The sequence below is a fragment of the Boleophthalmus pectinirostris genome, unplaced genomic scaffold, assembly GCF_026225935.1.
Source record: "Boleophthalmus pectinirostris isolate CB_2022bp ecotype Guang Dong unplaced genomic scaffold, ASM2622593v1 HiC_scaffold_9, whole genome shotgun sequence".
Taxonomy (NCBI): Eukaryota; Metazoa; Chordata; class Actinopteri; order Gobiiformes; family Gobiidae; genus Boleophthalmus; species Boleophthalmus pectinirostris.
In genome coordinates, this window is record NW_026571541.1 from 23,016,372 (window position 1) to 23,043,466 (window position 27,095).

Below are 27,095 nucleotides of genomic sequence, written 5' to 3' on the forward strand. Positions count from 1 at the left end.
CTAAAAATCCTTTAAAACCTAACTTAACAAGTACTTCTACTTTATCCATTTGCTCTAAAACTTCATACACAAAGTTACCCAAAATGTGCAAATCTCCCCGGGATCGGCTTTGATTAGAAGTTCCCTGACAGTGACTGAATTTTGGGGAAATTTTAATCCATCACCTCATCGGCCTGGTGATCACTTTCATTACGCTTCAACAAAATGAAAAATACCAGATCTCATTTCGGCAGACTCGCACTCACACAGTTAAGAGATTTTGATTGATGGTTGGAATAGCTTCTAGATTCTAGTCCAGAGCGCGTGGAGAGGACATGTCCCTACTGTGCACTTCACGCCGAATATTATTAGACCAAAGTGAGACAGCGCCCAAGGCTACAGCATGGCTCAGGGCGAACCCAGCTTACGCTTTAACACCGCTCCAATTAGCCTCCAGCACTGTGCGGGGCATCTGTTGTTTATTTCTGTTATATGATTAAAACTGTTTATCCCAAGTCAGAGGTGAAGCAATTTCACCATAACAATCAAAAGGCAATATTAAAAGGTCATTGATTAAGCTGCAGCGAGGCGGGTGGAGGGAGTGTGTTGTATGGGTCTAATTCAGAATCCACTTTAGCAGTAATGTGATCCGCATGTAAACACACATTAATAAAGTGGAGTGCCATGGATGCAGCTGCTAGTCACTGATGAGACGCCATCAGGTGCTTCTAAGAGCCATGATTACATAATTAAGAGCGTCCCCCGAGTGAAGAACGGCACGCCGATAACCCGCACATGTGCCCATATCTCCATGTTCTATGCCTGGGTCTGTATCATAGAGCAAGTCTATTATGTGCTGTAGGAGAGCAGGAGCTACAGAAGCAACAAAGTCAACAGTGCTCACAGATTGTATTATAGGGGCGGTGTAATTAAGTAAAATTGAGACCTCTGTGTGCTGTCTCTAATTTTTACAATGTTTTACTGTCCACAAACCAGGAAGTTAACATGTTAGTTGTTGTCATTAGCATTACCTTGACAGCAATACTCCACTCCAGCCTCTGGAAGCTGTGACAACACTTACAACATCATCACAGTGAATATTCAGAATATTAGGAATGCGTCAGGAAAGGGATGAATTCATTTGGACCGTTTTTGTTTTTTCATGTTTTTAACACAATATAAATGAGGTAGTTTTACAGCACCTGTAAACTACAGGACTACACTTGAAAGTATAACATGGCTAGGATGGGACTGAACCTGGAGTACAAAGGAACCTGTTAACGTGTGCAAATGCAACCTAAGATGAGTCCATTAACTCTGAAGATATTAAATGAAAAAAAGAGAGGATATTATGCAAAAATTACTTTACAGACTTGACCATTATTTGCATACAGTATAAGTAACAGCTTAACAAAGACACTTCTTACTTCTCATTTCACAAGCATGCATGCCTTACTTCACACCAGACAATACCAAACCTATGATAGAATAAACAATAAAGTATTTACTGTAAATCTGCTCGCTAAGAAAAGAACTGTGGAAGCCTCCATAACCTGACGAACAAAGTTATACATCTGAAGATATACTACATAAAGCAAAACTAAAATAACCAAACTGAAGTCAGTCTAAGTTGGATAACGTTTGACCTAACAAATTCCTGTATAAAAGTGTTCCAACTGGACAAAAGGACACGGTCAGGAGTCTGCTTCGCTATGGTTTAAATGAATCTTCATACCAGCAGTAATAGTTCAATCTACATTGGCCTTGAAGGGATCACTGCAGGAGTCCATAAGTGAGCTCAAATTAAACACAGACCTGTACATATAACAGATGAGGGCTCACCAGGTCAAATCTCTTCTAACAGAAAATGTTATTAGGGTTTCTGTAGCTTCATATAATCCCATTGGCTGCAGTAGAAGTCTTGCTATGGTTGGCTGGTGTGGAGTATAGCTGAACATCTGTTGTGCAGTCAGAGAGCAGGGCCGCAGACTGGAGCCAGCCTGTTGGACATGATTTCCACACTGGCACAGACACACTCAAACTGTCAGTCAGTAAGACCAAGGATCACATAAGATAAACCAGCGGGAGACCACAAGTGCAATGGGGCTTTTTGGACACTTATTCTAGAGCCAAAAATAGTGAGGATTATAAACAGAGTTGCTAACTTGCTTATGGGGCAATATGGCAAAGAAATTAGTTAAAATGGAACTAAACATGAAACTTGTTTTTGCTACTAAACTCAGTATATATATATAATGATTCGTCTATTTTGTGTTCATTGTTTTATTCATTTGGGTGTTTTGAATGTCTCCCGGTGCACTAGAAATGGCAAATACACTAACCCAACCTTTTAAGAATTTTGTCTATGTTATTTTATCAATCCTACTAGTAATTTTTGGGCAAAAACTGTAAATTTGCTAGCCTGATTCATCAGTCAGTTTCAGTTCGTGGAAACCATCTGACCTCGCAGCATTAGGATTTGTTCGCTCGACTGTAGGTGGGTACTTTTTTAAAATTGAACCAATCATTGCTATTTGGTTGTGACGTATGTAATGCGCCAGTAAAGGGGCCAACTGGTGTATTCCCAAATCCTGTAGGAAGAAGGGCAATAACGTCTTTCCCCTTGATAAAATTCACAGAACATTCTCTTTATTCCGGTTTAAAATCCTTGATCTCGGGAATTGTTGCCAACACAGAATGTATGACTCTTTGCTGATTGGCTGGTGCCCAAACTCGCACTTCCAGGGTTCTTGGAAACCATCTAGTGTATTCCGATTCCTGACCTAGTCGCTGGAGAGAAATGAAATTGGGCGGAGGCACTTGCAGCTGTTCTAAAAATGAGAGCCTCCAGTGGTTATATCATTTTTAAGTACTACATGACATCACACATGACTGCCCTCATTACAGCCATGTGTTTCTGGAGTTTGAAGTGTGCATACTTGTGCATACCAATCACACTATTCCTTTCTTTCCCTTCACTCTTTTTAATAGGCTTCTTTCAAGTGCCCAAGTTATCAGCTCTATTTGAAATGTGCTTGTGGGAGGAGTTTATGTGTTTAGTTGCACTTTAAACTGTTTTTAATCCATAACCATTTTCTATCCAATTGCATTTTTAATAATATGATTAATGCACATAGAGAAGGCATCACTTTTTAATTCTTGAATTAAACTGAATTCTTTCCACTCAAGTGCCATGGGATTGGCTGCAGATCTGTTGCTTAAAACTCCTGGGCCAATAATTGAGATTTGCAAACTATTCAATCACAAGTTGATTAAAATTTGATGAATTGCACTGCCCTATTTGTAACATATGAATAATGCATTGTCTTGTTATATTCTATCACACACATACATTTGGACCACATGCAGGGATCGCATACAGTCTCAATACCATAACATTCTTGCAGAGTTTAGTAATAAACATTGCAACTTTTTTTACACTGAATACTTTTATTTATTCCATTTTGTGCAGCCATTTGAGTATACAGTAAACAACATAGGCTTATCAAGAATCCCTATCCACTACTTGCGAGGTTAAATGACAACAAAACACTGAAGCAATGATCCAGCAGTGTGATAACTGAATCTCCCTGCAATCTCTATTTCTTAAACAAGAACCACAATTGGAAACACTGCGGAGACTGTAGAAAGCCACTATTGACCATTCCAGCGCAGAATGTTTCGCTCTGTTGAACACCTAGCATCAGTGTAATTACAAAGAAGAGAAAGTATGCGAGTGCACAAGATGAGAGCTATATAGGCCTACATGAAACAAGGTGTGGTGGATTCATTATAAAGGAGAGGAGCTTTCAAAGGAGCCTGCACTAATGAGCAGAGGAGATGTTCGGGGAGAGAGGGGTGGGCCGGCCCTGGTCATTCTCCAGCCCGAGCGCACACCGCAGAACTGCAGCATTATGTATTTTTAATAGGTGGGTGGACATATTTCCCCCTAATGTATGCACAAATGGCTTCAGGTCAGAGCCGAGTCAATAGAGGTGTGAGGGGAGGAATAAAGAAGCAGTGGATACAGATGGCGTTCTTAGCGATGGTGTAAAATGAGTTACATGTCAGTGAAATGGAGAAACATCAAAATAACTGATAAAATATTGTTTAAATATTAAAAAACTGAATATTTGTCAGGGTATACTAATCAATCCATATCCAAAGCTATAAGCTGTCAGGGTATCCTTACTACTACCCAACAGTTTTCCGTGTATTTGAGCTCTTGAGGTCAAAATGAGACTGTTGTTTTCTGTCTGCATCTAATTATAGAGACTTTTATTGTCCAAGAATCAGGAAATTAATCCAGTGCTTTACAGTGCATTATTCATTCACTTCACACTTGGTGGTAGTAAGATACAATTATAGCCACAGCCACTTCGGGCACTCTGACAGAACTGAGGCCCCGCCAAACACCACCATAACTCACACACACATCACAGTCATACTAGGCAATGCGGGTGAAGTATCTTGCCTAGAGTTAAGACCTCAGCTTGGGTCTGTACTTTGTGGGTGCATGTTTGTGCTGCTGACGCTCTCCTAGCCAGGCTGATGTCACCTACTCAATTTAATTTCTCTACAGTGACTAGGTCAGAAATCAGAATACACTAGACGGTTCGCAAAAAAAAAACGCAAGTGCAAGTTCGGGCACCAACCAATCAGCGAAGATCCATACATTCTGTGTTGGCAACGGTTCCCGAAATCAAGGATTTAAAGCCAAAACAAAGAGAATGTTTGGTGAATTTTATTGAGGGGAAAGACGTTATTGTCCTTCTTCCTACGGGATTTGGGAAAAGCTTAATATACCAGTTAGCCCCGTTAGCGGCGCATTACATACGTCAAGACCAAATAGCAGCGACTGGTTAAATGAAAAAAGCACCCGCCTACAGTCGAGCGAACAAATTCTAATGCTGCGAGGTCAGACACTTTCAATGAAGTGAAACCGGCTCATGAATCAGGCTAGCTCTCTCCCCCCTCCTTTCCTGATTCCAGAGTGTGGGAGGGCCAACATACCGAGCTGCACCTGATTGTGGGTGTGGTCCCCCACCTTTAAATCTTGCCGCTGGAGACTGCCATCTTTCTTCTCTCCTCTCCATCATGCAGCCACAACTTTGCTTGCACCCTATTTTTATTAAATATCTATTTTTGTAATCACATGTGTGGAATCCATTTTGTCCAAATCCTGAGCCAGTTCAAGAACACTTAGGAACACAACAACACTAGTGCTCCACTGTGGCACCTGATTTTTCCAGCTGTCTCCCATCCAAGTACTAACCACGCCCTGCCTTGCTGAGCTTCTGAGGTCTTATGAGATCTAGTTCTCATGAGCATTACTGTGATGGCAAAATTGTCTTCTGAAATATGTGAAAAGTGTTTATAAACTCATTGAGGTGAATATGTAAGATACAAATACAGCACTTTCAATTACAGGCAAAACATTACAACCATCTGCCTATTATCTGCCTTATTTCATCCATCCATGTTCCTATTTTTGTTGAATAAATACTGACCTCTGCAAACTAAGAACACCTCAAACAATTTTGGATACACTTCACCCTGTCATCCAGTTTGGTCCATAGCTCTCTAAAATCCCTGTACTCCCTGTGCCACCAAACTCAGCTTCATCACAGGCTGTATTTATGGATCAATATCACGTTCTGTTCAAGTTCAGTGCAATTTACTCACAAAATTCTCCAAACAACAAATGAGAGGAAATGGACATAAACTAACACAGACTAATGCGTGTGTCCTCTTACAATAAACCCCAAAACAAACTCAGTGCTGCCCTTTCATAAGAGCCCCCACACACCAACCAATGAATTATAAGTGACATGTAGTTCTAAAAATTCAACTTCAAAATATTCGCTTACTTTTAAAGGTGGGAGATACAGTATACTAACCAATCAATAATGCCAAATAATAAAAATAGCCAATATTAGGCTATTTTCTGATCTATGTTATAATGTTTTTTCCTCATCACAAACATACCTGGAGTTGTGTTTTGTTTCATTTATTTCAAGATACATTTATTTATCAACATTTATTTTTAGAACATTCAGAGTAATAATAAAGGGCTACTCAAACATGTGTGAAAGAAACAAAACACTTCACATGTTTTTAAGGAGGTAACAATGTTTTAACATGGCTTAAAGCTCACAATTTTGCATGATCTAGATCAGATATGGTAAATGGTCACATTTTTCTATAGCGCTTTTCCACCTTCAAAGCCCTTTACAACAAGGAACCACTCACCCATTCACACACACATTCATACACCAGTGTACGCAGACACTGTGGGCAAGGTGGGTTAAGTGTCTTGCCCAAGGACACAACGACAGCATTCATCTGTGGGAGCTGGAATCACACCAGCCAACCTGTGGGTCAGTGGATCTGACCGCTCAACCTGTGATGTTTATGTTGAGAGCTGGATTCGAACCGCCAACCTTTAGATCAGTGGGCGAATGCTCTACCAACTGATCTACTGCCACCCCATATGTCAAACTCAGGCCCGGGGGCAAAATTTGGCCATCATTGTAATTAGATTTGGCCCGCAAGATCATATCAAATATGTATTAGAGCTGGCCCGCCGGCGAAAGACAAGCTATAGAGACATTATTATTTATAAAAAATTTTGGGTAACACTTTAGATTAGGGACCACATATTAATAGCTAGTTAATAGTAAAATGCATAATAAGTGCTTAATTATGTCTTTGCTAATATTTATAAAGTACTTTCAATGCATTTTTGTCTAAGGCCGTATTTTGCGAGTACTAATCCATTAACTAATTTCTTCCCATTAAAGTAGTGGAGATTACAATCAGTGTTTTTGTATATACACTGAAATCTTAATAAGCATTAGTGTGTTTGATTAATACCAACTAATAGCTAAGTAACAGCTAATTAGCAAACTGATTACCACTTAGTTAGCTCTTAATATGTGGTCCCTAAACTAAAGTGTTACCAAATTTTGTTAGTATTTTATATTATGCTTGTTCTGGAATCAATATATAAGCAAAACTATTATTACGCATTTATTTTAATAAGAAAAGGTTTAACATTACATATCTTGAAAGAACAGAAAACATGCAGATGCTGTTAAAATGTTCAATAAATATTTAGCTTGGCCCACGACTTAGTCCTAGTTTTTAATTTAGGCCCTCTGAGAATTTGAGTTTGACACCCTGATCTAGATGATGAAGAGTTGTGTTATTTCTGTAACTTGTCTGTGGTCATAATATTATGGCTGGTGGTTATATTGATTTGTAATTGTGTCAGTAAAATAACACTGAAAGTTAAAAGAAAAGAAAATGATTGGAGTCATAGCGTGTGCCAAAAGCGTGTATTTGATAATAAGATGTCATGTTTTAAGTACCTTGGGTGGGCTCTCTGATCCTGGGTACTCCCTCTGATCCAGTTTGTTCCAGCGCTGCATTAGTTTAATAACGATTGGCTTACTGAAGTCCACCAGCTGGAATCCGGTCACGTTGGCCCCTCCGTGCATGAAGCGCTCTAAAGATATGTCCTTAAAACCCTGGTACAATAAGAAGAGAGGAGAAAGTGAGTGAAAGTAAAAAGGCAGAGTGGGCCCACAGCCTTAGGCAATAGGCGAGAGAGAAAGAGAGAGAAAGACAGAGAGGGTGCATCTTCACTTCTTATCCAAACTCCACATGCTACTGCAGTATGCCTGATTATGTATACCCCTTCTTTATATGCACCTCTGTCCACTGCTAAGACTTCACGCAGAGAAGAGAAGAGCTGGAAGAGGCATCCATTTGAGAAAGTGAGAATATAAAGCAAACATGTCCAGAATCCTAAACCCTGATTATTAAAGGAGCTCCAATATGATTTCACTTATGTTTTTCAAACTGTCTTGATCACCCAAGGAACAGCGAAGTGTAGTTTACAACTGTTTAAAACCTGATCTGGCCAAAATAGAGGGTTTTAATTAACATGTGATGTAACCAACAGAGGGCAGCATAGGGTATTTCTTTTTTAACACAATAAACATAACACATAAATACAGTAACAGTGAGGAGTCAGAAAGTACAGAAGCCCTGAGGGGCAAGAGAAAAAAAAATAGAGGCAGGTCATTTGGGCTCTATTTTCTAAAAAACTAAATAAATAAATACCTTTTTTTTTGTCTTCAGAATTATTTTTTTTTTTTTAGAAAAAAAAAATAGTTAATGCAAAAACAACAACAACAACAACAAAAAACACTTAGAAAATAGAGCCCAAATGACCTGCCTTTTGTATTTTTTTCTTTTTCTTTTTTTTCCCTTTTGTTTTTTTGGGTTTATTTTTTGCTTCTTGCCTCCCAGGGCTTCTGTAAGAAAGAGAGCTGTACAGTTTTCTTTTTCTTTTCTCTTTTTAAGAGAGCACGAAAAAGGTGTGGCCATAGTGTTTTTGATAGTCAAAATCTAAAGTGTAATTAATAGACTATATTTAACAAATATTTTTTTTACGATGGAACAACATTTAGTGGAAAGTTCGTAAAAGTAGACTTCTAGCAGTGTAGTCGTGTTTTGTACTGTGTTATCCCCTTGCAATAAAGTGTTCAAATAAGGCTTTGTGTGTACTCTTTAGGCAGCAGGTCGACCAAAACACAATACTGGCCTGTGCTGGAGATTTAAAGGTGCATTGTGTAACGTTTCTGGTAGACGGTCTGCCAAATGTTTTTCTCCATGTATATGTTATTGCTTTGTCTGGAATGTTTCACAGTATGGCATTAAATCAGACCAAGTTACAGGTCTGATCTACGGAGAGGCAACCCCGTTTACAGTCAGAATGCCTGTTTTTCTAGGTATTTTTGAGCTAAAAAAAAAACACCTGTAATTGAATAAATGTAAGGTAGAGCTGTATTAATGTGATAGTGAGGAACATTTCAGACAGACGAATGACATCTCCATGAAGAAAAGCATTTGACAAACCCTCTACCAGACAAGTTACACCTTTAAGGCCGATTGGAATACACTATAAAGAGCAAATATTGGCCAGATAAATTGCTCAACTGATTGTTCTACCTCTAATATAACATCGCACAATTACTGTATTAGACATTCCTGTAGCTAAAATGTTCCCAAACCCATATGGCAGAAGAAGTGCTTACCAGATTTGCAATGATGTAATGGTAACCCTTCACGTGCTTCCCCACACTCACAGCCTGCAAACACACACAGAGAAAACATTACTGGACTCATTCAGATCTTTACTATGAATGCAGTATAATAAGGTACAATAATAAGGACACCATTTCAGTTTCAGGTAGAGCTTTGTTTATGAGTTCAATACATTTATCCATTGAGAATTACAAAACACAAAAAGTACTATAAACATCATCCATATTTAATGAAAAACTCCACTATACCTGAACAAACTCATGTCAAACTCTTTGCAGCTAAAATTTATCTGGTTCAAGGGGCCCTGTATATACAAGCAATTTGACCTTACATTCACCTTGTTCTGTCCACTTTTACTTCTAACAACTTTTTTAAGATAAAACTTTTCACATCTTTTCAGCAGAGTTGGTCCAAAACAAAAAATTCAGACTCAATAGAGGATCAATACACCAACACACCACGTCTATGGGTTTTGTTCCATTCACATTCATATTTAGACTGAGTTCTGTTGTTCGTTCCACCTTGTGATGTCATGAGGTAATACAGGAAGTGCTCATTTGTGTTTTTAAACTTCATATACACGTTCACTAGAATCATTTGGATAATTATAACCCAGGAATTGGCCATTTCTATTGAGCAAAAAGTAAAAGGAAGCAGTTATAACTTGGTAGATCAGAGGTGGGACTGAGCATGTTGAGTTTTAGAGATGTAGACAAACTAATAATGCAGAATAACTCAAACGTGTGAATGAAACAAAACATATCTCAGAGAGTCCAAGAAACTCACAAGAGTCAACTTTGCGTCATATAGGACCTTTAAATAAATCTCTTTTTATAGTGTGTTCTGATATAGGCAAAGAGCATTCTAAAATAATTCAGGAAAGCTCCAGTTTTGTACTACTTCTTTACTTTTATTTTAGTATTATATCATCAAAGATACAAACGTTGCATGGTTTCAGGTTGAAGAAAATAAATATAGGCTAAACACTCAATGTGCCAATGTGGACATCTAAGTAATTAAAGTTCTAGGAAAATACAACTAAAGCCAACAGAGCCGCAGTGACATTTTCAACCAGAAATCCACTGTACCTCGTGTTAATCATATTTGCTGTATCAAAATCCCACCCCACTCTGTATCTGGGTAATTAATCGATTTCTCCACACAGCTCTCTCCCTCCCTGTGTCTCTCTCTTTCCATTCTCTTCTCTTTCTTTCATCTTACTGTCTCTATCTGTCTCTCTTTAAACTTCCTTTAGGGCTCGGTATCATTAAGAAGTTGCCGATACGATACATACCTCAATACAGTCCACTTTCGATTCAATACAGTTTAATAAATTAAAGGCAAAATCATGGCGGTGATAATAAATGTCTTTGTTAATCCTTGTGATATATGAAATACAAACATTTTAATCATCAAAACAGTGAAAATATATCAAATGTGTTGCATAAATAAGATTCCTTCCTCTAAACAAGTAACAAAACTAGCACTATAACAAAATAATCTTGTAAAATATACCAAAAAAACTCTTGCTGATATATCGATACAACAGTTCCCGATATCAATACTGTATCATCACATTAAATGATACCATATATCATTATTTCAATATTTTTTCAATTTATTTTTCTTTCTCTGCCTCATTCTCTCTCACCATCACTGTCTCTCTCTCTCCCTCACTCTCTCTCCCACTCCCTCTCTCCCTCCTTCCCCCACTCTCTCTCTCCTTCCATCACCCACTCTCTCTCCCCCACTCTCTCCTTCCTCTCTCCTTCCCTCCCCATCCCTTCCTCCCTCCCTCCCTCCCTCTCCCCATCGCTCTCTCCCCCACTCTCTCTATCCATCACTCTCTCCTTTCTTTCTCCCTCTCTCTGTCCCACTCTCACTCTGTCCCTCCCTCTCTCTCCTTCTCCCTCTCCTTCTCTCCCTCTCTCTGTCCCATTCTCTCTCTATCTCTCTCTCTCCGTCTCTCACCCTGTCTGTCCCAAGCTGTCTCTCTTTACCCCTAACTTTCCTTTCCCTCCTCTCTCCATCTCTCTGGCCCTCACTCTTTCTCCCTCCCTCTCCCACTCTATCCTCCCTCTCTCTGCCCCTCACTCTTGCTCCCTCCCTCTCCCACTCTCTTCTTCCTCTCTCTGTCTCTCTCCCACTCTGTCTCTCTCTACACCTCCCTCCTCTCTGTCCCCCTCTCTCCCTCCCTCCCTGTACCCCCCACTCTGTCCCTCCCTCTCTCCCTCATTCTCTCCTTCCTCTGTCCAGCTCTCACCCTCTCTGTCCCAAGCTGTCTCTCTCTACCCCTCACCATCCTCTCCCTCCTCTCTCCATCTCTCTCCCCCTCACTTTCTCTCTCTCCCTCTCCCACTCTCTCTCCCCCACCCTCTCTCCATCTCTCTCTACCCTTCACTGTCCTCTTCCTTCCTCACTCTCTCCATCTCTCTCCCTCTCTCTGTCCCATTCTCTCTACCCCTCACTGTCCTCTCCCTCCTTCTCTCTCTCCCTCCTCTTTCTCCTTCTCCCTCCGTCTCTCCCTTCTCCCTCCCTCGCTCTCTGGGTGCAGCTGGCAGGCCTATAGACAATCCCCGTTCCTGTCTGTGCTCTGAGGGAGAGTAGCCAAAGCGTGCGCTGCAGAGCCTGGGCTGCTGTGAGGAGATCTCTGTGTGAGCGTGGGCCTGTCTCATCACACAGGCCAATTAGCATGAAGCCTGTCTGAGCGTGTGTCGACTCAAATTTGTGAATGAGAATAAGAAAGAGGGAGCTTGTTTAGGATTATGATAAATAGAGAGCACTGAAAGACAAGCTAACAACGTGGATTGATTTGACGTGTGTTTTGAAAGCTTTAGTTTTTAAAGATAGGGAAAGACTTGTAACTCATAAGTAAGGATCATACACGAAAAAGTAAATGTATCATGATTATTTTCCTCATATTAATCAATCTTGATTTTCAGTTTGACGGCTTTTAATGTTCATTTCCTGAGCATAAGCAAGACAGACATTTAGCCACTTAAGGCAAAATGTCAAGACAATTCATCACTAGAAATTACTGAATTCAAACTCAATTAAAGTTAAGCAGCCCTAGTGGTTTATGTTAAAATGAAATCAGAAAGAAAAGCTAACATGGACACATTATTTTTTCTTTATCCTTATTTAATTTTATTTATTTATTTAACCATTTTATGCTACTAAACTGTGTATATGGTGTTTTGTGTGTTTTTGTTTTGTTTTAGTTTTTTTTGTTTTTTTAGTCCAAATTAGGTATATTTGCAGTTTTCTGGTCAAAAATGCATAAAAATGTGTATGTCCTGGCCCCAATGATCACTATAATTTCAAGTAGATGGTGACATCATGCAGGACTGCCCTGATTACAGCTCGATCTTTCTGACTACAAACACTTGGCTGGCATACATCCAGTTCACCAAAATACAAGCAAAAATAATCAAAAACAAGACAATTTACTTCACTGAAATACTATATTTACAGCTTATTATAGATCCTTACTGAAGAGCAGCAGTGAGCTGGTAACGATTTCAAACTGACCTCAAAGAAAAGGGGAAGAGAAGCTCAGGATTTCATTTAAAGGTTGTATGGAGGATTTTTTTGTTTTTTTTTTGTTTCAAGTTGTCAATGATAGCATTATAGAGGTGCAGTAGCCTTGTAATTATGATGACCAAAAAAAAGAGAATAAAAATTCATCAACTCTGGACGTGGTGGGGCCAGCTAAACATTTGCCAATAGATAACGACACTGCCTCGTTATCTGTTAGCTGACAGGCTGTCAATCAATCTCCCTACGTTTCTAGCGTAACTGACTTGCCTGCGCGCCGCCGGTACGTGGTTTACGTACGCCTGTCACGCAGTCCACAGACGCAAGCCGCACAGACGCTGTTTACTCCACCAACGCAACAGTTCTTAGCGGCTTTTTTTGACCTATATCTTCCTCGCAGTTCGCACAAAGTTTGTTGCAATGGCAGACAAGAATCCAGGAGCAGTTAGCCGCAAAAGAAAGTCCGTTTTTGAGGTCGCTGAAAGAAGAAGACAAGGGGAAAAGCAGCGAAGAACCCAAACTAAGGTGATTCTTATAGATTCATTCCAGCGATGGCGCGACAGAAGCAGACGCAGGGTCTGAAGACTGACGCATTGGTCGCCAAATTACTCCTGGACAGGTCACTTCTGCTTATTATGAAAACTTACTTTATTTCCAAGAGCTAGTCAAACGTTTTTCAGGACACGAAAGCGATATCCTATGTCTGAAAACGTAATTTTCAAGGCAAAGAAAGAGTCCGCTTGCTGCTGCGTGTTGTAGCTAGTTCATTCGCACTGAATCTCCACGCACCTTCTCTGCACCCCTTTCCTGCTCCTGTCCCCGCTGCCCGTTCCGCTCTTCCCCTGCTCCTCACTCCTTCTCCGGGCACGGAATCTCCGCGCACCGCTCCCCTCTCCTCTCTCTCCTCTCCTCTCTCCCTGCTCCGCTCTTCTCCCTGCTCCTCACTTCTCGTCCGCGAACGAAATGTCCGCACACCCGCTCCCCCCGCTCCTCACTTCTCCGCCTTGCCTAACCAACACTGTAGTTAGTTGTTTACAAGTCATGTGCAGCACCGGCTGTAAACAAACCTGTTTCTGGCGTAAAGAGGAGGCGGGAGAAGGCGTTTCTACGTAGGGGAGGGGGGGTGGTTTCACGCATGCGCAACATTTGAAAAAGGACAAACAGTCGGTGGATTTCTCGTTCCTTGGAAAATCCTCTATACAACCTTTAAACGATGGTCAATAAATACGAGATTTTAGGAAAGTAAAATAACTCTAAAGGTTCTCCTCATATACCCACGCGCACACGAGTCCTCAACTTCTGTACTGCAAAAAAACATTTCTTTAAAGTTTTAAAACTTCTCAAGACAGAACTAAAGGTTGGTTCTAAGCAGGGTACTTCGGAAATAAATTCAGAATTGTCTTATTTTATTACAAAATCTGTGGCTGAGAAAGGTCACTCTATAAAAGAATAAGACATCCACACAGCAGACTCCCGCTCCCCTCTTTCTTGCCATGGACTATATCTTTGCAGTAAAAATATATTCAATGTCTGTAATAACACACACGCTGTAATAACCCGCACTGTATACTGCGTCGCCATCTGTCAGAAATGCCTCTTGACAGGTGAGGATGGGCGCTGGTTTTCTGATATTATGAGCCACTAGTGACAGGTGATGGTAGTTGAATATATACTATAAACTATACCAATAATTCACATGCTTTAAGAGCTTTTACTGCAAATTGCTAAAAAGGTTGAAGTAACATTTTACACTGTAGTAATCTATCTGTCTGTCTTGTCTGTCTGTCTTATTATTGCAGTCCAAGTGGTATTCTATGTGCAGGTATTTCACATGCAAAAAGAAGAAAAGCAATCTCCAAGTCTGAAATACTAGCTGTATTGTACTGAAAACTCTACCTACTGACATTCCCTGGGGATGTGAAGCTAACTGAAAGCACTACTCTGTCTGAAGCTCTGTTACTTGAGACTTTAATCTTAACTTTTTTTTTCCATTGCAATCTGTATGGAAGAAATTTTTTTTCCATTAGATTCTGAATTTTAAATGCTGTTGAATTTCTCACTTTGAATTTTTTAACCCTAAAAAATCATGTTGGCAGTTGATGAAATTTTAAGTGACATTTTAAGTCACCTTTTAAATATTCAGCATAAATATTTTCAAGCCATCAAATTTAACAGTCAAATTCGCAGTGAAAAAATTTCACAACAAAGATCCAAGACACCAAGGCAATCGATCCAAAGTGATCTGATAAAATTTAGAAACAAGCAGGAAATGGTGATCTGATTGGTCAGAATTAGCCTCACTGAAACATCAAACCCCGCCCACAGGTGAGAACAGCCAATAGGAAACAGCCTCTGTCCTCCTCACTCACACAGGATAAATGCTTCTGCCTTGGCACCTTGAATCTTTGTTGTGAAATTTTACACTCTGAATTTTGACTGTTCAATTTGAGGGCTTGAAAATATCTGTGCTGAGCATTTAAAAGTTGATTTTCTTTTTTAATACTGAATTTAAACTCTTTGAATTAGTTTTATTCTGAATGGCAGCTGATGAAATTTTAAGTGTACATTTTCAAACATCAGAGTTCAGAGTTAAAAAATTCACAGTGAGAAATTCAACGGCATTTAAAATTCAGAATCTAATGGAAAAAATTATCTTCCATAATCAGACCATAAAGAACTGAGTTATCAAGAACTACAACAAGAAAGATGATTTTGTGCTGTTAAAAAAGTCTCTCACACATAAAATCTCAGTCACAAGCCAGCGTTACATTAACATTAGCCAATCAAATTTTAGTTATTTTTAGTTAGTCACTCTCACCTTTTTGTCAAAAATCAAACACCTTAACAGGTTTTATATTTTGGCTGTTTTTGCTAATGTGTGCACTCTGTCCCCATGGTAACTGATGAAAATCATGCCAATAGGGATGCATGTAGAACACCCCCAGCTTGATGTCACTAGAAAATATCAATAGGTAATTTATTTTTGATTGGGAATTGATTTGACATTTCTTTTTTACATATTTACCATGTAGTGTGTAATATGTACAAACTGTGTGCTGCAAATAAACTCGCCTTACTTTCCTTATGTTTAAATCTACTGTATACTTTCATATTTAATCAAAGCTGTTTCTGATAACATCCACAGTGATTGAACACCTCTCCTCTGTTCCATTAGACAGGTTCACACATTACCTGCTCGAGTATGCTCTGTAGTCTTTCGGGCTCCAGGTCGATCACAAACTTCCTCTCCTGACGTCTGTCCAGATCCTCCAGCAGCCTCCTGTACGCAGCCTCATTGAAACTCTCCACGCAGATCGCACTCACCTGTACATGTGTACGAACAAACACAAAAACAAGGACTCAATGTACAGGGATGCTTTTACAGTTATTATTTACTTTCATGGGATAATATCTGTGGTAAATATGTATTATAGTTTTACACCAGGCAGTTTGTGAAGAAAAGTTGTGTGTGGGTGTCATTTTTCTGACCGTATGAAATTTGACTTAAAGGTGCTGTACCTGAATTTTACTGTTGGCAGTGGCCCAAAGTTTTTCCTTGCTTACCTTATGCATTCCAACCATCCTAATTATTCACTGCAATGTGTTTATCAGCACATTTTACAACCTTTAGTAAAGCTAACGTGCCCTTCCTCATTATCAGACAATACAAATGCATTCTAGCAGTGGACTTATTCTGACCTCAAGACTCATCAGCTGGTTTCACTTCGTAGAAACCGTCTGACCTCGCAGCATTAGGATTTGTTCGCTCGTCGGTAGGCGGGTACTTTTTTCATTTAACCAATCGCTGCTATTTGGTCACGATGTATGTAAAGTGCTGCTAACGGGGCTAACTGGTATATTAAGCTTTTCCCAAATCCCATAGAAAGACGGGCAATAACGTCTTTCCCTTTGATAAAATTCACCAAACATTCTCTTTGTTCCGCCTTTACATCCTCGATCTCGGAAATCATTGCCAACACAGAATGTATGGCTTTGTCTACATCTCGACTGATTTGTTTACTGTTGTGCTTGTACCACAAAAAGGGACCCAGTCATGGCTTCACAGCTCTTCACTAATTGGCCAGTGCGCGGTCTACAACTTCTGGGGTTCACGCAAACCATCTAGTGTACTCCGGTACCTGACCTGGTTGCTGGAGAGAAATTAAATTGAGAGGAGGCACTGATGGGTGCAACCATGCCATGGAGATAAGTAGGTAGTGGACTCTCCACCAGAAAAGTTACAGAGTGAGCCTTTAATAAAACAAAAAATGTTGGAGATTTATTTGCTGACCTAGAACCTCCTCTTATGTCACATGTGTTGCCCCCATCTAATGAGGAAATAAGCTTATTAAGGACCCATATTACTCTAGTTTGTAGTTACTTCAACCAAAGTATACCTGGAGTTGTGTTTTGTTTCATTCACACATGTTCAACACATAAACTCTGCATTTTTATTCTGAGTTTCTGGGTCAACCTCAAAACACTTTTCTCCATTTTGTGATGTTTTTAAACTCCATACACCTTAACTAAAATCATTTAGATACTTTTAGACCTGAATTGCCAATCTCTACTGAACTAAACGTAAGAGGTGTAGCTATTAACATTAAACTACTGTTTGATGATAGGGCTTGGTGATATGGAGCAAAAAATATATATCAATATATGATATATATCATATCTTGATATCTGTACAGAAAAAATAATCCCCCAAAATTACTGCAAAAACAAATCTGCCAAATTCAACCAAGTCTTTTTTATTTTTTATTTTTTAATTTAAAGTGCAAGAGGTTGGCAGCTCATACAGGAACAAAGTGCTTCTGCCACATTAAAGATTACAAAAAATCAATCATTCAATCATCATCAATAATTACATAAATAATAATTTAACTGTAAAATAAAAGAAATAATACATGTTGCCGCCTTTTCCTTCATAAATAAAACAACTCAACTAAAGCTCATCTTTGCATTAACTCTGTTAATTGTACAATAACCTTGAGCTCCTTTAGCAGAGGAAGCTCAGGAGGTTCCTTATTTTAACAGATCCATGTTCCTGTCCAGCAGTAAGGAGCTATGAGGTATCCCACAATCCACTGCAGATCAAACAAACACTATTGTACAAGTTACACTGCAGCAGATATTCATTAAAATCTTCTGCTTAAATAGACATTACATTACCAAACGTTACAACATATAAAGCATAACGACTATAGAGCCACATCAGCCCATTTGACATTATAATGTGTTTAATGTGTTTACGTTTTACAGAAACAAAACTTAAAACCACATGGCACATTTGCATAAACAGCGAGCTCCTTGTGCTGCTGATGCAGTTCAGTTTCTTTTGGACTAAAGGACACGACTCAGTGGAAAATGAGTGTTCTCTTTGTGACAGAGAATCAGAATTGAATATAAGCATTATATCGATATATATGTGTATATATATATATATATATATATATATATATATATATATATATATATATATATATATATATATATATATATATATATACAATATGTCAAAATCCATATCGTGTTTAAAAAATATCTCAATATATTTTAAATATCAAGATATCGCCCACCCCTACTTGATGACATCACATGGTGGAATAGAGCATTTTAAGCTTTGTAGACAGAAAAATAATAATGGTTACTCAAATATGTGTGAATGGAATGAAACAAAACTCAACTCAGTATGTTTTTGATGAGGTAACAGCATTATAACATGGCTCAAAGCTCACAAGAATCAATTTTTAATATAGGACCTTTAAACTTCAGCAATCAATCCATTATAATCAGAATTGCTTTAAAGAAGTCCCATGGATCTGGTAAAACACAAGGTTATGAGATGTATTGTGTGTGTCATTTTGGCTTGACTCCAGAGAAAGTGGTACTGACCTGCCAGCCGTTCTGCCCTGCTCTCTCCATAATTGCCTGCAGGATTGCATAACCTAGACAAAAGAGGAGAAGAAAAAGAAAGGGAAAAAGACGTTAGACACAAACTGCACTGGGTAATAATAGAAACCAAACAATTTAAATAAATGAGTTTTGTTGCTTGGTATTAGACCTGGGTATTATGGCCTAAAATCATATCACCGGAGCCTGCTCAGATAAATGCTTCTGTAATTGTCAATTATGGGAATACAAAAGTGCAGTTAGCAATTCTACACTTTACAATCACCTTTTTAGAATAGACAATATGAAAATAAATGGCTGATTTCTACTTAAACACAACTCGTAGATTATACATTTAGTTTTATCAAAAGTTTGTCGACGGTAATCATTATCGGAAGTTAGATTGATGGAACAAAATAAGTCCTTTGTGAGAATGCAAACGTGACTTCACATGAATTGCAGGGACCATTTTACACAATTTCTTATCTGTTATACTGTTGTTACCTCACCAAAAAACATACCTGGAGTTTTGTATTGTTTCATTCACACATGTTTAACACACACACCCTGTATATTTAGGCTGAGTTCTTCTCTCAAACTGAAAACACCCTGTTGTTGAGCTGGTCCATTGTTCCATACAGGAAGTGCTCCACTGTGTTTTTAAACTCCATATACCTTCACTAGAATCATTTCGATAATTTCAGCCTGGAGTTGGCCATTTCTGCTAGATTAAAGATAAAAGGAACTATCAAAGGTACAGTTTGGAATTTTAGACATAGGGCCTCATTTCCTAGTGAGCCAGAGTGTTGGAGACGTGTGGAGACACTTTTAAAATATTCCATCCAGTCCTTATATTTGCAGAGGTCGCTGGTGCTAGGCTAGAGCATGTCAATGGGCACAGTTAGCCTGCCAACACAGCACCCGAAGCAAATCTATTATTACACCAGACAGTCGATGTAAATGTCTGTGTTGATAGAATAATTTTAGAAGTAAAACCAACCTTACATTTGAAGGATTTATGTCTGAGCAGCAGCAGTGAGTTGTACTTCCTGATAGAAAGCTTGTCAGCGGCGGACTGATATATGAGAAAATAGTCCCTCAACATGCGAAAATTCATGTGATGCAAGGTTAGTTTTATTTCATACATTATTCTATCAACACAGACATTTACATTGATAGTCTGGCATAATAATTCTTTGCTTCGGGTGCTTTGTGGAGTGGGTAAGACTGTTTTATTAACAGGCTAACTATGCCGATTGACATGCACTAGCCTAGCCCCAGCAACCTCTGCAAATACAAGGACTGGATGGAATATTTTAAAGTGTCTCCACACATCTCCAACATTCTGGTTCACTAGGAAATGAGGCCCTATGTCAAAAATTCCGAACTGTCCCTTTAACTTGAAAACTTTGAGCTTTGGAGATGTAGACAGACTAATAATAAAGGATTACTCAAACATGTGTGAATGAAAAAACTCCTGGTATGTTTTTGAGGAGGTAACAACTTGTGGCTTAAAGCTCACAAAAGTCAGTTTTGCATAATATAGTGCCTTTAAAGGTCCACTATGTAACTTTTCAACAGAATGTTCCAGTATGGCAATAAACATATGTATTTCCAAGGAGACACAAGTGATGCCACCAGGTCAAGTTACAGGTCAGATCTTTGAAGAAGCAAGTCCATATCATAAGAATGCTTGTGTTTCAAAGTTTTTTTTTAAGCAATAAAAAAACTAAAATTAAATAAATGCAATTTGGACAAGTTAAATGCACACTGTAGGACTTTGCAAGCAAACCAATCACTATGGAAACAGGTAAAATTCAAACATCCTACCAGAAAAAGTTACATAATGCCCCTTTAAAGCACATAGTCTCACACATAAGTCCAGTATGTCGCAGTATTCCTCCTTGGTATTTAAGCGTTTCTGATCAAATTAACCAAAGCAAAGTACTGGACAAATGACCTCTCTCCGTAACGTACCAATTAGGGCTTGTAACTTTATCATGAGACAAAAGCACTTAATCAAAGAGACGCTTTAAAAATGAACCACATATTATCAGCCGTGACAAAGTTAATACTGACATTTTATTGAAAAAGAAAGTGTCACCAATGCTCTTTTTAGCTGTGAACTTTAAGATAACTCATTTGGGAGTTTCTGGGCAGTTATTAATTTTAGATGGTAAGAAAAAATGAAAAGACTGCCTGAAAAGTTTGTGTGCTGAATGATGGTGGGCAGCGGTTAATAGGAAAAGAATGGATGGACTTACAGAGATAACATGGCGCTATAGCAACAGGGGGTAACTAGAGTAGGAATTAATGAGAGCGTTTTGCACCAAACAGCTGTCTCTTCACTGCAAAGAAGTGAGAAATGATAATAATAATACCGCTCAGTCTCAGAAGTGATCGCAAGTAAGAATGTCTCGAATAAAGCACAGATGTTAAGTAAAGCAGTGGCCAACACGTGTTCTGTCACGACTGAGGAATGAAATATACTTTCACAGTACATGCACTCTGGACACTTTATTAGGTACACCTGAACTAGTGAAACAGCCAATCAGACACAAGTACTTTGTCATGTAAAAATATAAACAGGAAGTGGCAAGCAGTTATTACATTAAAGAAGCTCAGTTGGTAGTGTGTTTGTCCATTGATCCAAAGATTGCATGCTGTGGCTGTGTCCTTGGGCAAGACACTTAACCCGCCTTGCTCCCAGTGTCTGTGTACACTGGTTTATGCATGTACTGTACATGTGTGTGAATGGGTGAGTGGTTTCTTGATGTTAAGTGCTTTGAGTGCCTTGAAGGTGGAAAAGCGCCATATAAAAATTTCATCATTTTCCATTTACACAATGAAAACCCTAAAAAGTCAGTTGCGAAATAGTGAAGTTAGTAATAGCAGCTAAGAGTTAATGTGATAACTTGACAGGATTCAGCATAAAAAATGAAATATGTTTACAAGAACGTGAGCTGGAAATAAAAGAGACCTAGCAGTCCAATTGGAGCTGAAACTGTTATGAAATGCTCATTTATTTATAGTTCAATATTGCCTGAAAGGTTATCAAAGATCACACTCTAATGTACTGGGAAAGAGGGAATTATTTTTTATGAAAATGTTATTGTTTTGTCTGGAATGTTCCACAGTATGATATTAGACCAGGGGTGGGCAAAGTTTTTGACTCGTGGGCCACAAAGGGTTCTAAAATTTGATGGAATAGCCGGACCAGGAGCAGATGGATGGAGTTTTTTGGTAATCCACTTCATTAAAGAAAACAATAATATGGGATATGTACAAAACATATCCCATGTTATTGAAATATCCTATATTTGAAAATCATTGCAAAACATTACAACAAAATATCAATCTTTAAAGTCCAACAGTATTTACTATTTATTGAAATGACTTTTAAAAAACTGAAAATCATTATTATTATTATTCAACTTTTGCGGGCCAGATTAAAAAGATTAAAGAGCCGCATATGGACCCCGGGCCGTAGTTTGCCCACCCCTGCATTAGACGTATCTGTCTTTCATTTATTCTATTATTGGTGTTTTTAATTCTCAAGACCTTGAATAGTGTGCCTTCCTACTAGGGAGCTTGCCTTTCCACTGATCAAACCTGGAACTTGACTTGATGGCATCACCTAGTTGTCTCCATGGAGAGTTTAATGCCATACCGTGGAACATTCTAGACAAAACAATAACATCTGACAGGTGTTGTTGCAGAGTTACTTAGTGCATCTTTAATCTGTAAGTGCCAAATGTAAACAAAAAATGAATTAATTAATGGGACTAGAGGTAGCAATATTGTCCTATATTACATTTAAAAACATTCAAACAGATTTGCCTACAGTGGCCAACAATGTATAGCTTAAAACTGTAGAAAGCTGAAGAAAGCTTCTATAGTCCTTGTACCTGCCTTTACACTGACCCCTGCACGGATAACAAACACCCTCCGGAGCCCATATTTAAGCGCACTATCACATGTGAGACGTTTGTGTGGAGTGGAGCACGGAGCATAAAACAGATCACAGCCTTACTGCCCATTTTCCAGCACATTAGCAGCCACACGGCCTGATGGGAGCCCGTAATGAAGGGCCCTGTCTCGGCCAAGTCACGGGTGAGCACAACCCAAATGTTACCAATCCATCCTGTGCCTCCATCTTTCCTCCTCTTTCCTCTTAATCTGTGGCCTCTTCTACAAATGTACATCCATAGACCCCTCCCTCCCTCTGTCTCTCTCTGTCTCTCTCTCTCTCCCTGGCCTCTCTTTGCCTCTTTGGCCCGCTGCTCTTACCGGGCACATCAGTCTTTGCTACTTTTCAGCTCCACTCGCCTCACCCGGCTCACCTCTAGCCCCCTGCCCTCCAGCATCCAGGCCCCTCCCCTTCACTCGTAACCAAGACAACAAAGAGCTTTGCCAACATGGCTGGTTTGACTTGATGAGAGAAGTTTTGTATTCTGTTGCTTGTATGGCATGCTAAAATGATGGGAAAGGATGGTATTTTCTTTTTTGAATATGAATTACAAATGCAATCCTTCTATAAGACGCTACTGATTTTTCCCCCCTTAGAATCTGGGCCTTTCCTAAATATATCATGGAAGTTATAACAACGCTAAAACTGAAATGAGTTCTTCTTCTAGCCCTAATTTGACGGTTGTACCACAGTTTAAAATGCAATGTTTAATCAATATGGATGCACGTTACAATAACAACAACTTAGCCTTAGTATGAATAAAGACTGATTTAATAAAGATATATAGCTAATAGCCTAACTCCTAACCCCAAATCCTTAATGATCTTATGCTAAATATGTTTTGTAGCTTTATTCCTTGTTATAATGTTGTTTCCTCACCAAACACATGCCTGAACAGGTTTTAGATGTCATCCACGCATGTTTCAGTATTTCAGCAATCCCTTCTGGGCCCTATCCGAACCCTCCTTATGGTGAGCTGTAAGATTCTGTCCAGTGCTCAGCCCACAAGCCTACATCATCCATGCTCCCACACGACCTTTCTCTATAAATATACAAAAACATGATACTGAACTGTACACAACAACTTCACAAACCTGACGCGATGTGCAATAGTTTCATAAGAGGATCGTGTTGTGATGCTGTGAAGGGAGAGCAAATTAATGTGGGAGCAAAAAATGAAAGTGAATCTTATAAAACATGCTAATATGTTTTCTTTTGGGCCAATATAGCATTTCCCAAACAATAAAAAGCAACATGGTGATGTAAATATGTTATGTCTAAGCCGTTAATAGTCTCTTTAATCTCCCAAATCCCAATGTTGCTTTTTATGTCACAAAATTTAGACTTAATCTAACCTCTGTGTGATTGATGAAAATTGTGTTAATCGCATTGGACAGTGCCAATTCCTAATTTCCAAGTTTCTCCCCCTTCACTTGAGCCTGACAGGTGAAAATGACAGTCTTCTCTCATTAGCCAACGCAAAGGCCTGACAAACCCAGCCTGCTCCATCCTTCATGTGGTGGATTTAGCCTCTCCATTTTACCCTTGGCACTGTACAAGCCAAATGAGTCCAGACACAAGAAAAGACATGTTATTTGAAATAGATGATTATACTTGTATGATGTCACATTGTTTGCAGTAACCAAGCTCCAAATTAACAGATAATTCTTCATGCATGGAGTTAGATTCATTAGAAAATTGTTTTTTAATTTGCAGCACAGCGTTTGGAATATTAGCCCGGAGATGTGGTGGAGCAAGACAGATTAAAATGGTGGCCTTTATGACTGCAGCATTTTGCACATTACTGAATGGACTATGGGTGCCAAGTGCAAAAATGTTACCCACAAATAATATCTAAAGCACATTGGTTGATAAAATATTAAGCACTAAGCTGTATAATATTCTGCAGATAACTTTAATGCCAAAGGGGAATCTGTCAGGAGCACTGGACAGCCACCGTGTCATGGCTATGACTAAAGTTTGTTTGAGTGAATATAAGACGTGAGTTGTACCTGACAGCTGAGGCTAGTGCGGCATGCTAGCAGTGTTTGTAAAACTTAGAAAATGAAAGGGAAAAGAAAGATAGGGTCCCTTTCAAGAGCTTTTATGCAGCTTCTTTGACAGAGCTATTGTATTTGCTGTTGGTCACATGTTTGATAGAGATTGATCGTAGACGGAGTGAGATGAGGTCTCACTATGAGACCAAGATTCAAAAATATCAGACACACTTCAGTCGAAGCTCATCTTTGGCCATTCAACTGCTCTAAGTTCACGGCCAACGAAATCTTTCATTGCAGACGACAATTGGCAACCGACAACTGTGACATTTACATGTCCAGTAAAAATCTGAAACACTAGAAAAATCAGACAATCCAGACCTGGTAACATATCTGGAGTGAAGACAACGTATAACATATGTTCACATATATATATATATATATATATATATATATATATATATATATATATATATATATATATATATATATATTATATATATATATATATATTATATATATTTTTTTTTTTTTTTTCAATGACAATTACATATGTGTGAGAAAATGTGTTTTTCACGATGAACTCCTCATTGATATAATGCCAGCATCTGACACATTCCCACATACAACAAGGCAAATTATTTTTTTGTACTGAGCTCCGGCACAGGGCGTCACCCATGACCCACCTCTGTCTGTGTCGTAGAGGAAGACAAATCGGTTCCAGTCGTAGTGGTCCAGAATGGAGAGCAGGGCGCCGCGGATGGACGGTCTGAGCTGCAGAGTGAACTGTCCCTCTCCCTCCGTGGGGAAGCTGGGGGTCACCAGGCTGATGTGTAGGGCTCCGCAGAAGGACGTGAGCGTGTTCACAGAGCGCTTGTCGTAAAGGCCGAAGATGGCGAACACCCCTCGGGAGTACTGTGAACAGACTGGGGACGGAGAGAGAAAGAGAGAGATGGGTCAAAGGGGACAGAGGAGAGAGGAGAGAGAGACAGGAGTTAATCAGGGCAGGACAAAGTGCACTGGTTCACAATCTTATCATTACAAGTATCACATAAATGTATTTGGCTTTCCAAGGATCACCAAATCTAAAACAGGATGATCAGGCTAAACGATTTGGGAAAAACATGCTACTGTGATTTTGTTCAGAGTTCATATTTTAAACCCATCCAGCAGAATAGACAAAAATAAATATGAACTGATAATAATGGCAAGAATCACATGTATTTCCCAACATGTTGGTGCAGATGGTACCAGTTTTTATGCAGTATATGGCAATACATTTTTTTGTTTGTGGAGGAAATTACGGTACTTCACAAACTGCAGCCTTTGCTTTTTGCTTTTTGCTTATTGCATCATTCAAAGTGCAATTTCACTTTGATTCCAATTAATCTTAAAGCCCTACAGGATGACGTTTGATCTAAATCCTGCGCTAGTCACGATATAATATGGGATTACAGCGTAGTTGTTGTAAACATAGATTAATGCAAAGAAGAAAGTGAAACAGGAAAAAAACTAACAAAAAAACCACTGCTTTAGAGACCACATACAAAGAAAAAACATACAATTAAAAATATAAGACAGGAACAAAGATGGATAAAGCAAGATGTTTTGTTCCTATTCAGCTATTAACAACTTGAGTCTATTAAAATGAAACTGCCTTATTGTTCTGTTCGGCAGTTTAAAGCAGTTTGAAGTTAAAGGGAATAGCACTCACACTAAATAAGAACACTATTTACAATGCACATTAACTTCTTGTGAGATACGCCATTACATTATTTAATCCAACTTAAAGAAACTGTATGTTGCCTCGGCTCTTAATGTTTTACAGAATTACAGAACCTGAGTTGCCAGTCCCTTAACCTGCAGATGGAGAACACGTACACATTTTTCTCATTCTCAGTATATGGAAAGCTCAGAGGCTGCACTAACTCTGATTAATGATTGGCTGCGGGTGCTGGAGCAAAGGTAGTGAGGGTTCAGATCAGAAAGACTGCTTTTAAGTTCAAACCAACTGGATTTCAGCTTTGAAACTGGCAACTCAAATGAGAGACTTATGTGAGGCTCTCTCTGCTTTCTGATTAGATATTTGTCTTCAGAGCCAAATTATAACATACATAAATGTACACGTCTAATGTTTTTGTAAATAAGAATAAATCAGCATTAGAATTCTTGTCAGTAAAAGCTATATTTGATTTGAACATGTCTACCTCGTATCTAGGGACACAGATAAGTCAAGGATATGAAATTTAAAATCACTGAAAAAATAAAAAGGTGCATTGTGTAACTTCTCTGGTAGAGGGTCCATCAAGTGTTTTTCTGCATTAAAATGTTATTACTTTGTGTGGAATGTTTCACAATATGGTATTAAATCTTTCTATCGTCATGAAGGCCAAAACAGACCAAATTACAGGTCAGATTTGTGGAGAGGGAACCCTGCTTAGTCAGAATGCCTGTTTTTCTAGGTATTTTTGAGCAATAAAACCATCTGTAATTGAATAAATGTAATGTAGAGCTGTTCAATGTCACACTGTGGAACATTCCAGGCAAAGCAACTACACTACTGGTCAAAAGTTTTAGAACACCTTAATTTTCACCTTAAT

At 38.9% G+C, this 27,095-nt stretch overlaps 1 protein-coding gene across 3 annotated transcripts in view; it reads right to left on the reverse strand.

Moving 5' to 3' along the window:
* gria4a (glutamate receptor, ionotropic, AMPA 4a) overlaps positions 1-27,095 on the reverse strand; it is a 175,594-nt gene that overhangs the window by 82,225 nt on the left and 66,274 nt on the right. For all 3 annotated transcript variants that reach the window (XM_020940440.2, XM_055166822.1, XM_055166823.1), the window contains exons 3-7: positions 25,182-25,421; positions 18,532-18,584; positions 15,826-15,957; positions 9,087-9,140; positions 7,353-7,511 (exon numbers count right to left, since the gene is read on the reverse strand). In XM_020940440.2, the coding sequence (XP_020796099.2) occupies positions 7,353-7,511; positions 9,087-9,140; positions 15,826-15,957; positions 18,532-18,584; positions 25,182-25,421 (638 nt within the window). The remainder of the gene's footprint in view (positions 1-7,352; positions 7,512-9,086; positions 9,141-15,825; positions 15,958-18,531; positions 18,585-25,181; positions 25,422-27,095) is intronic.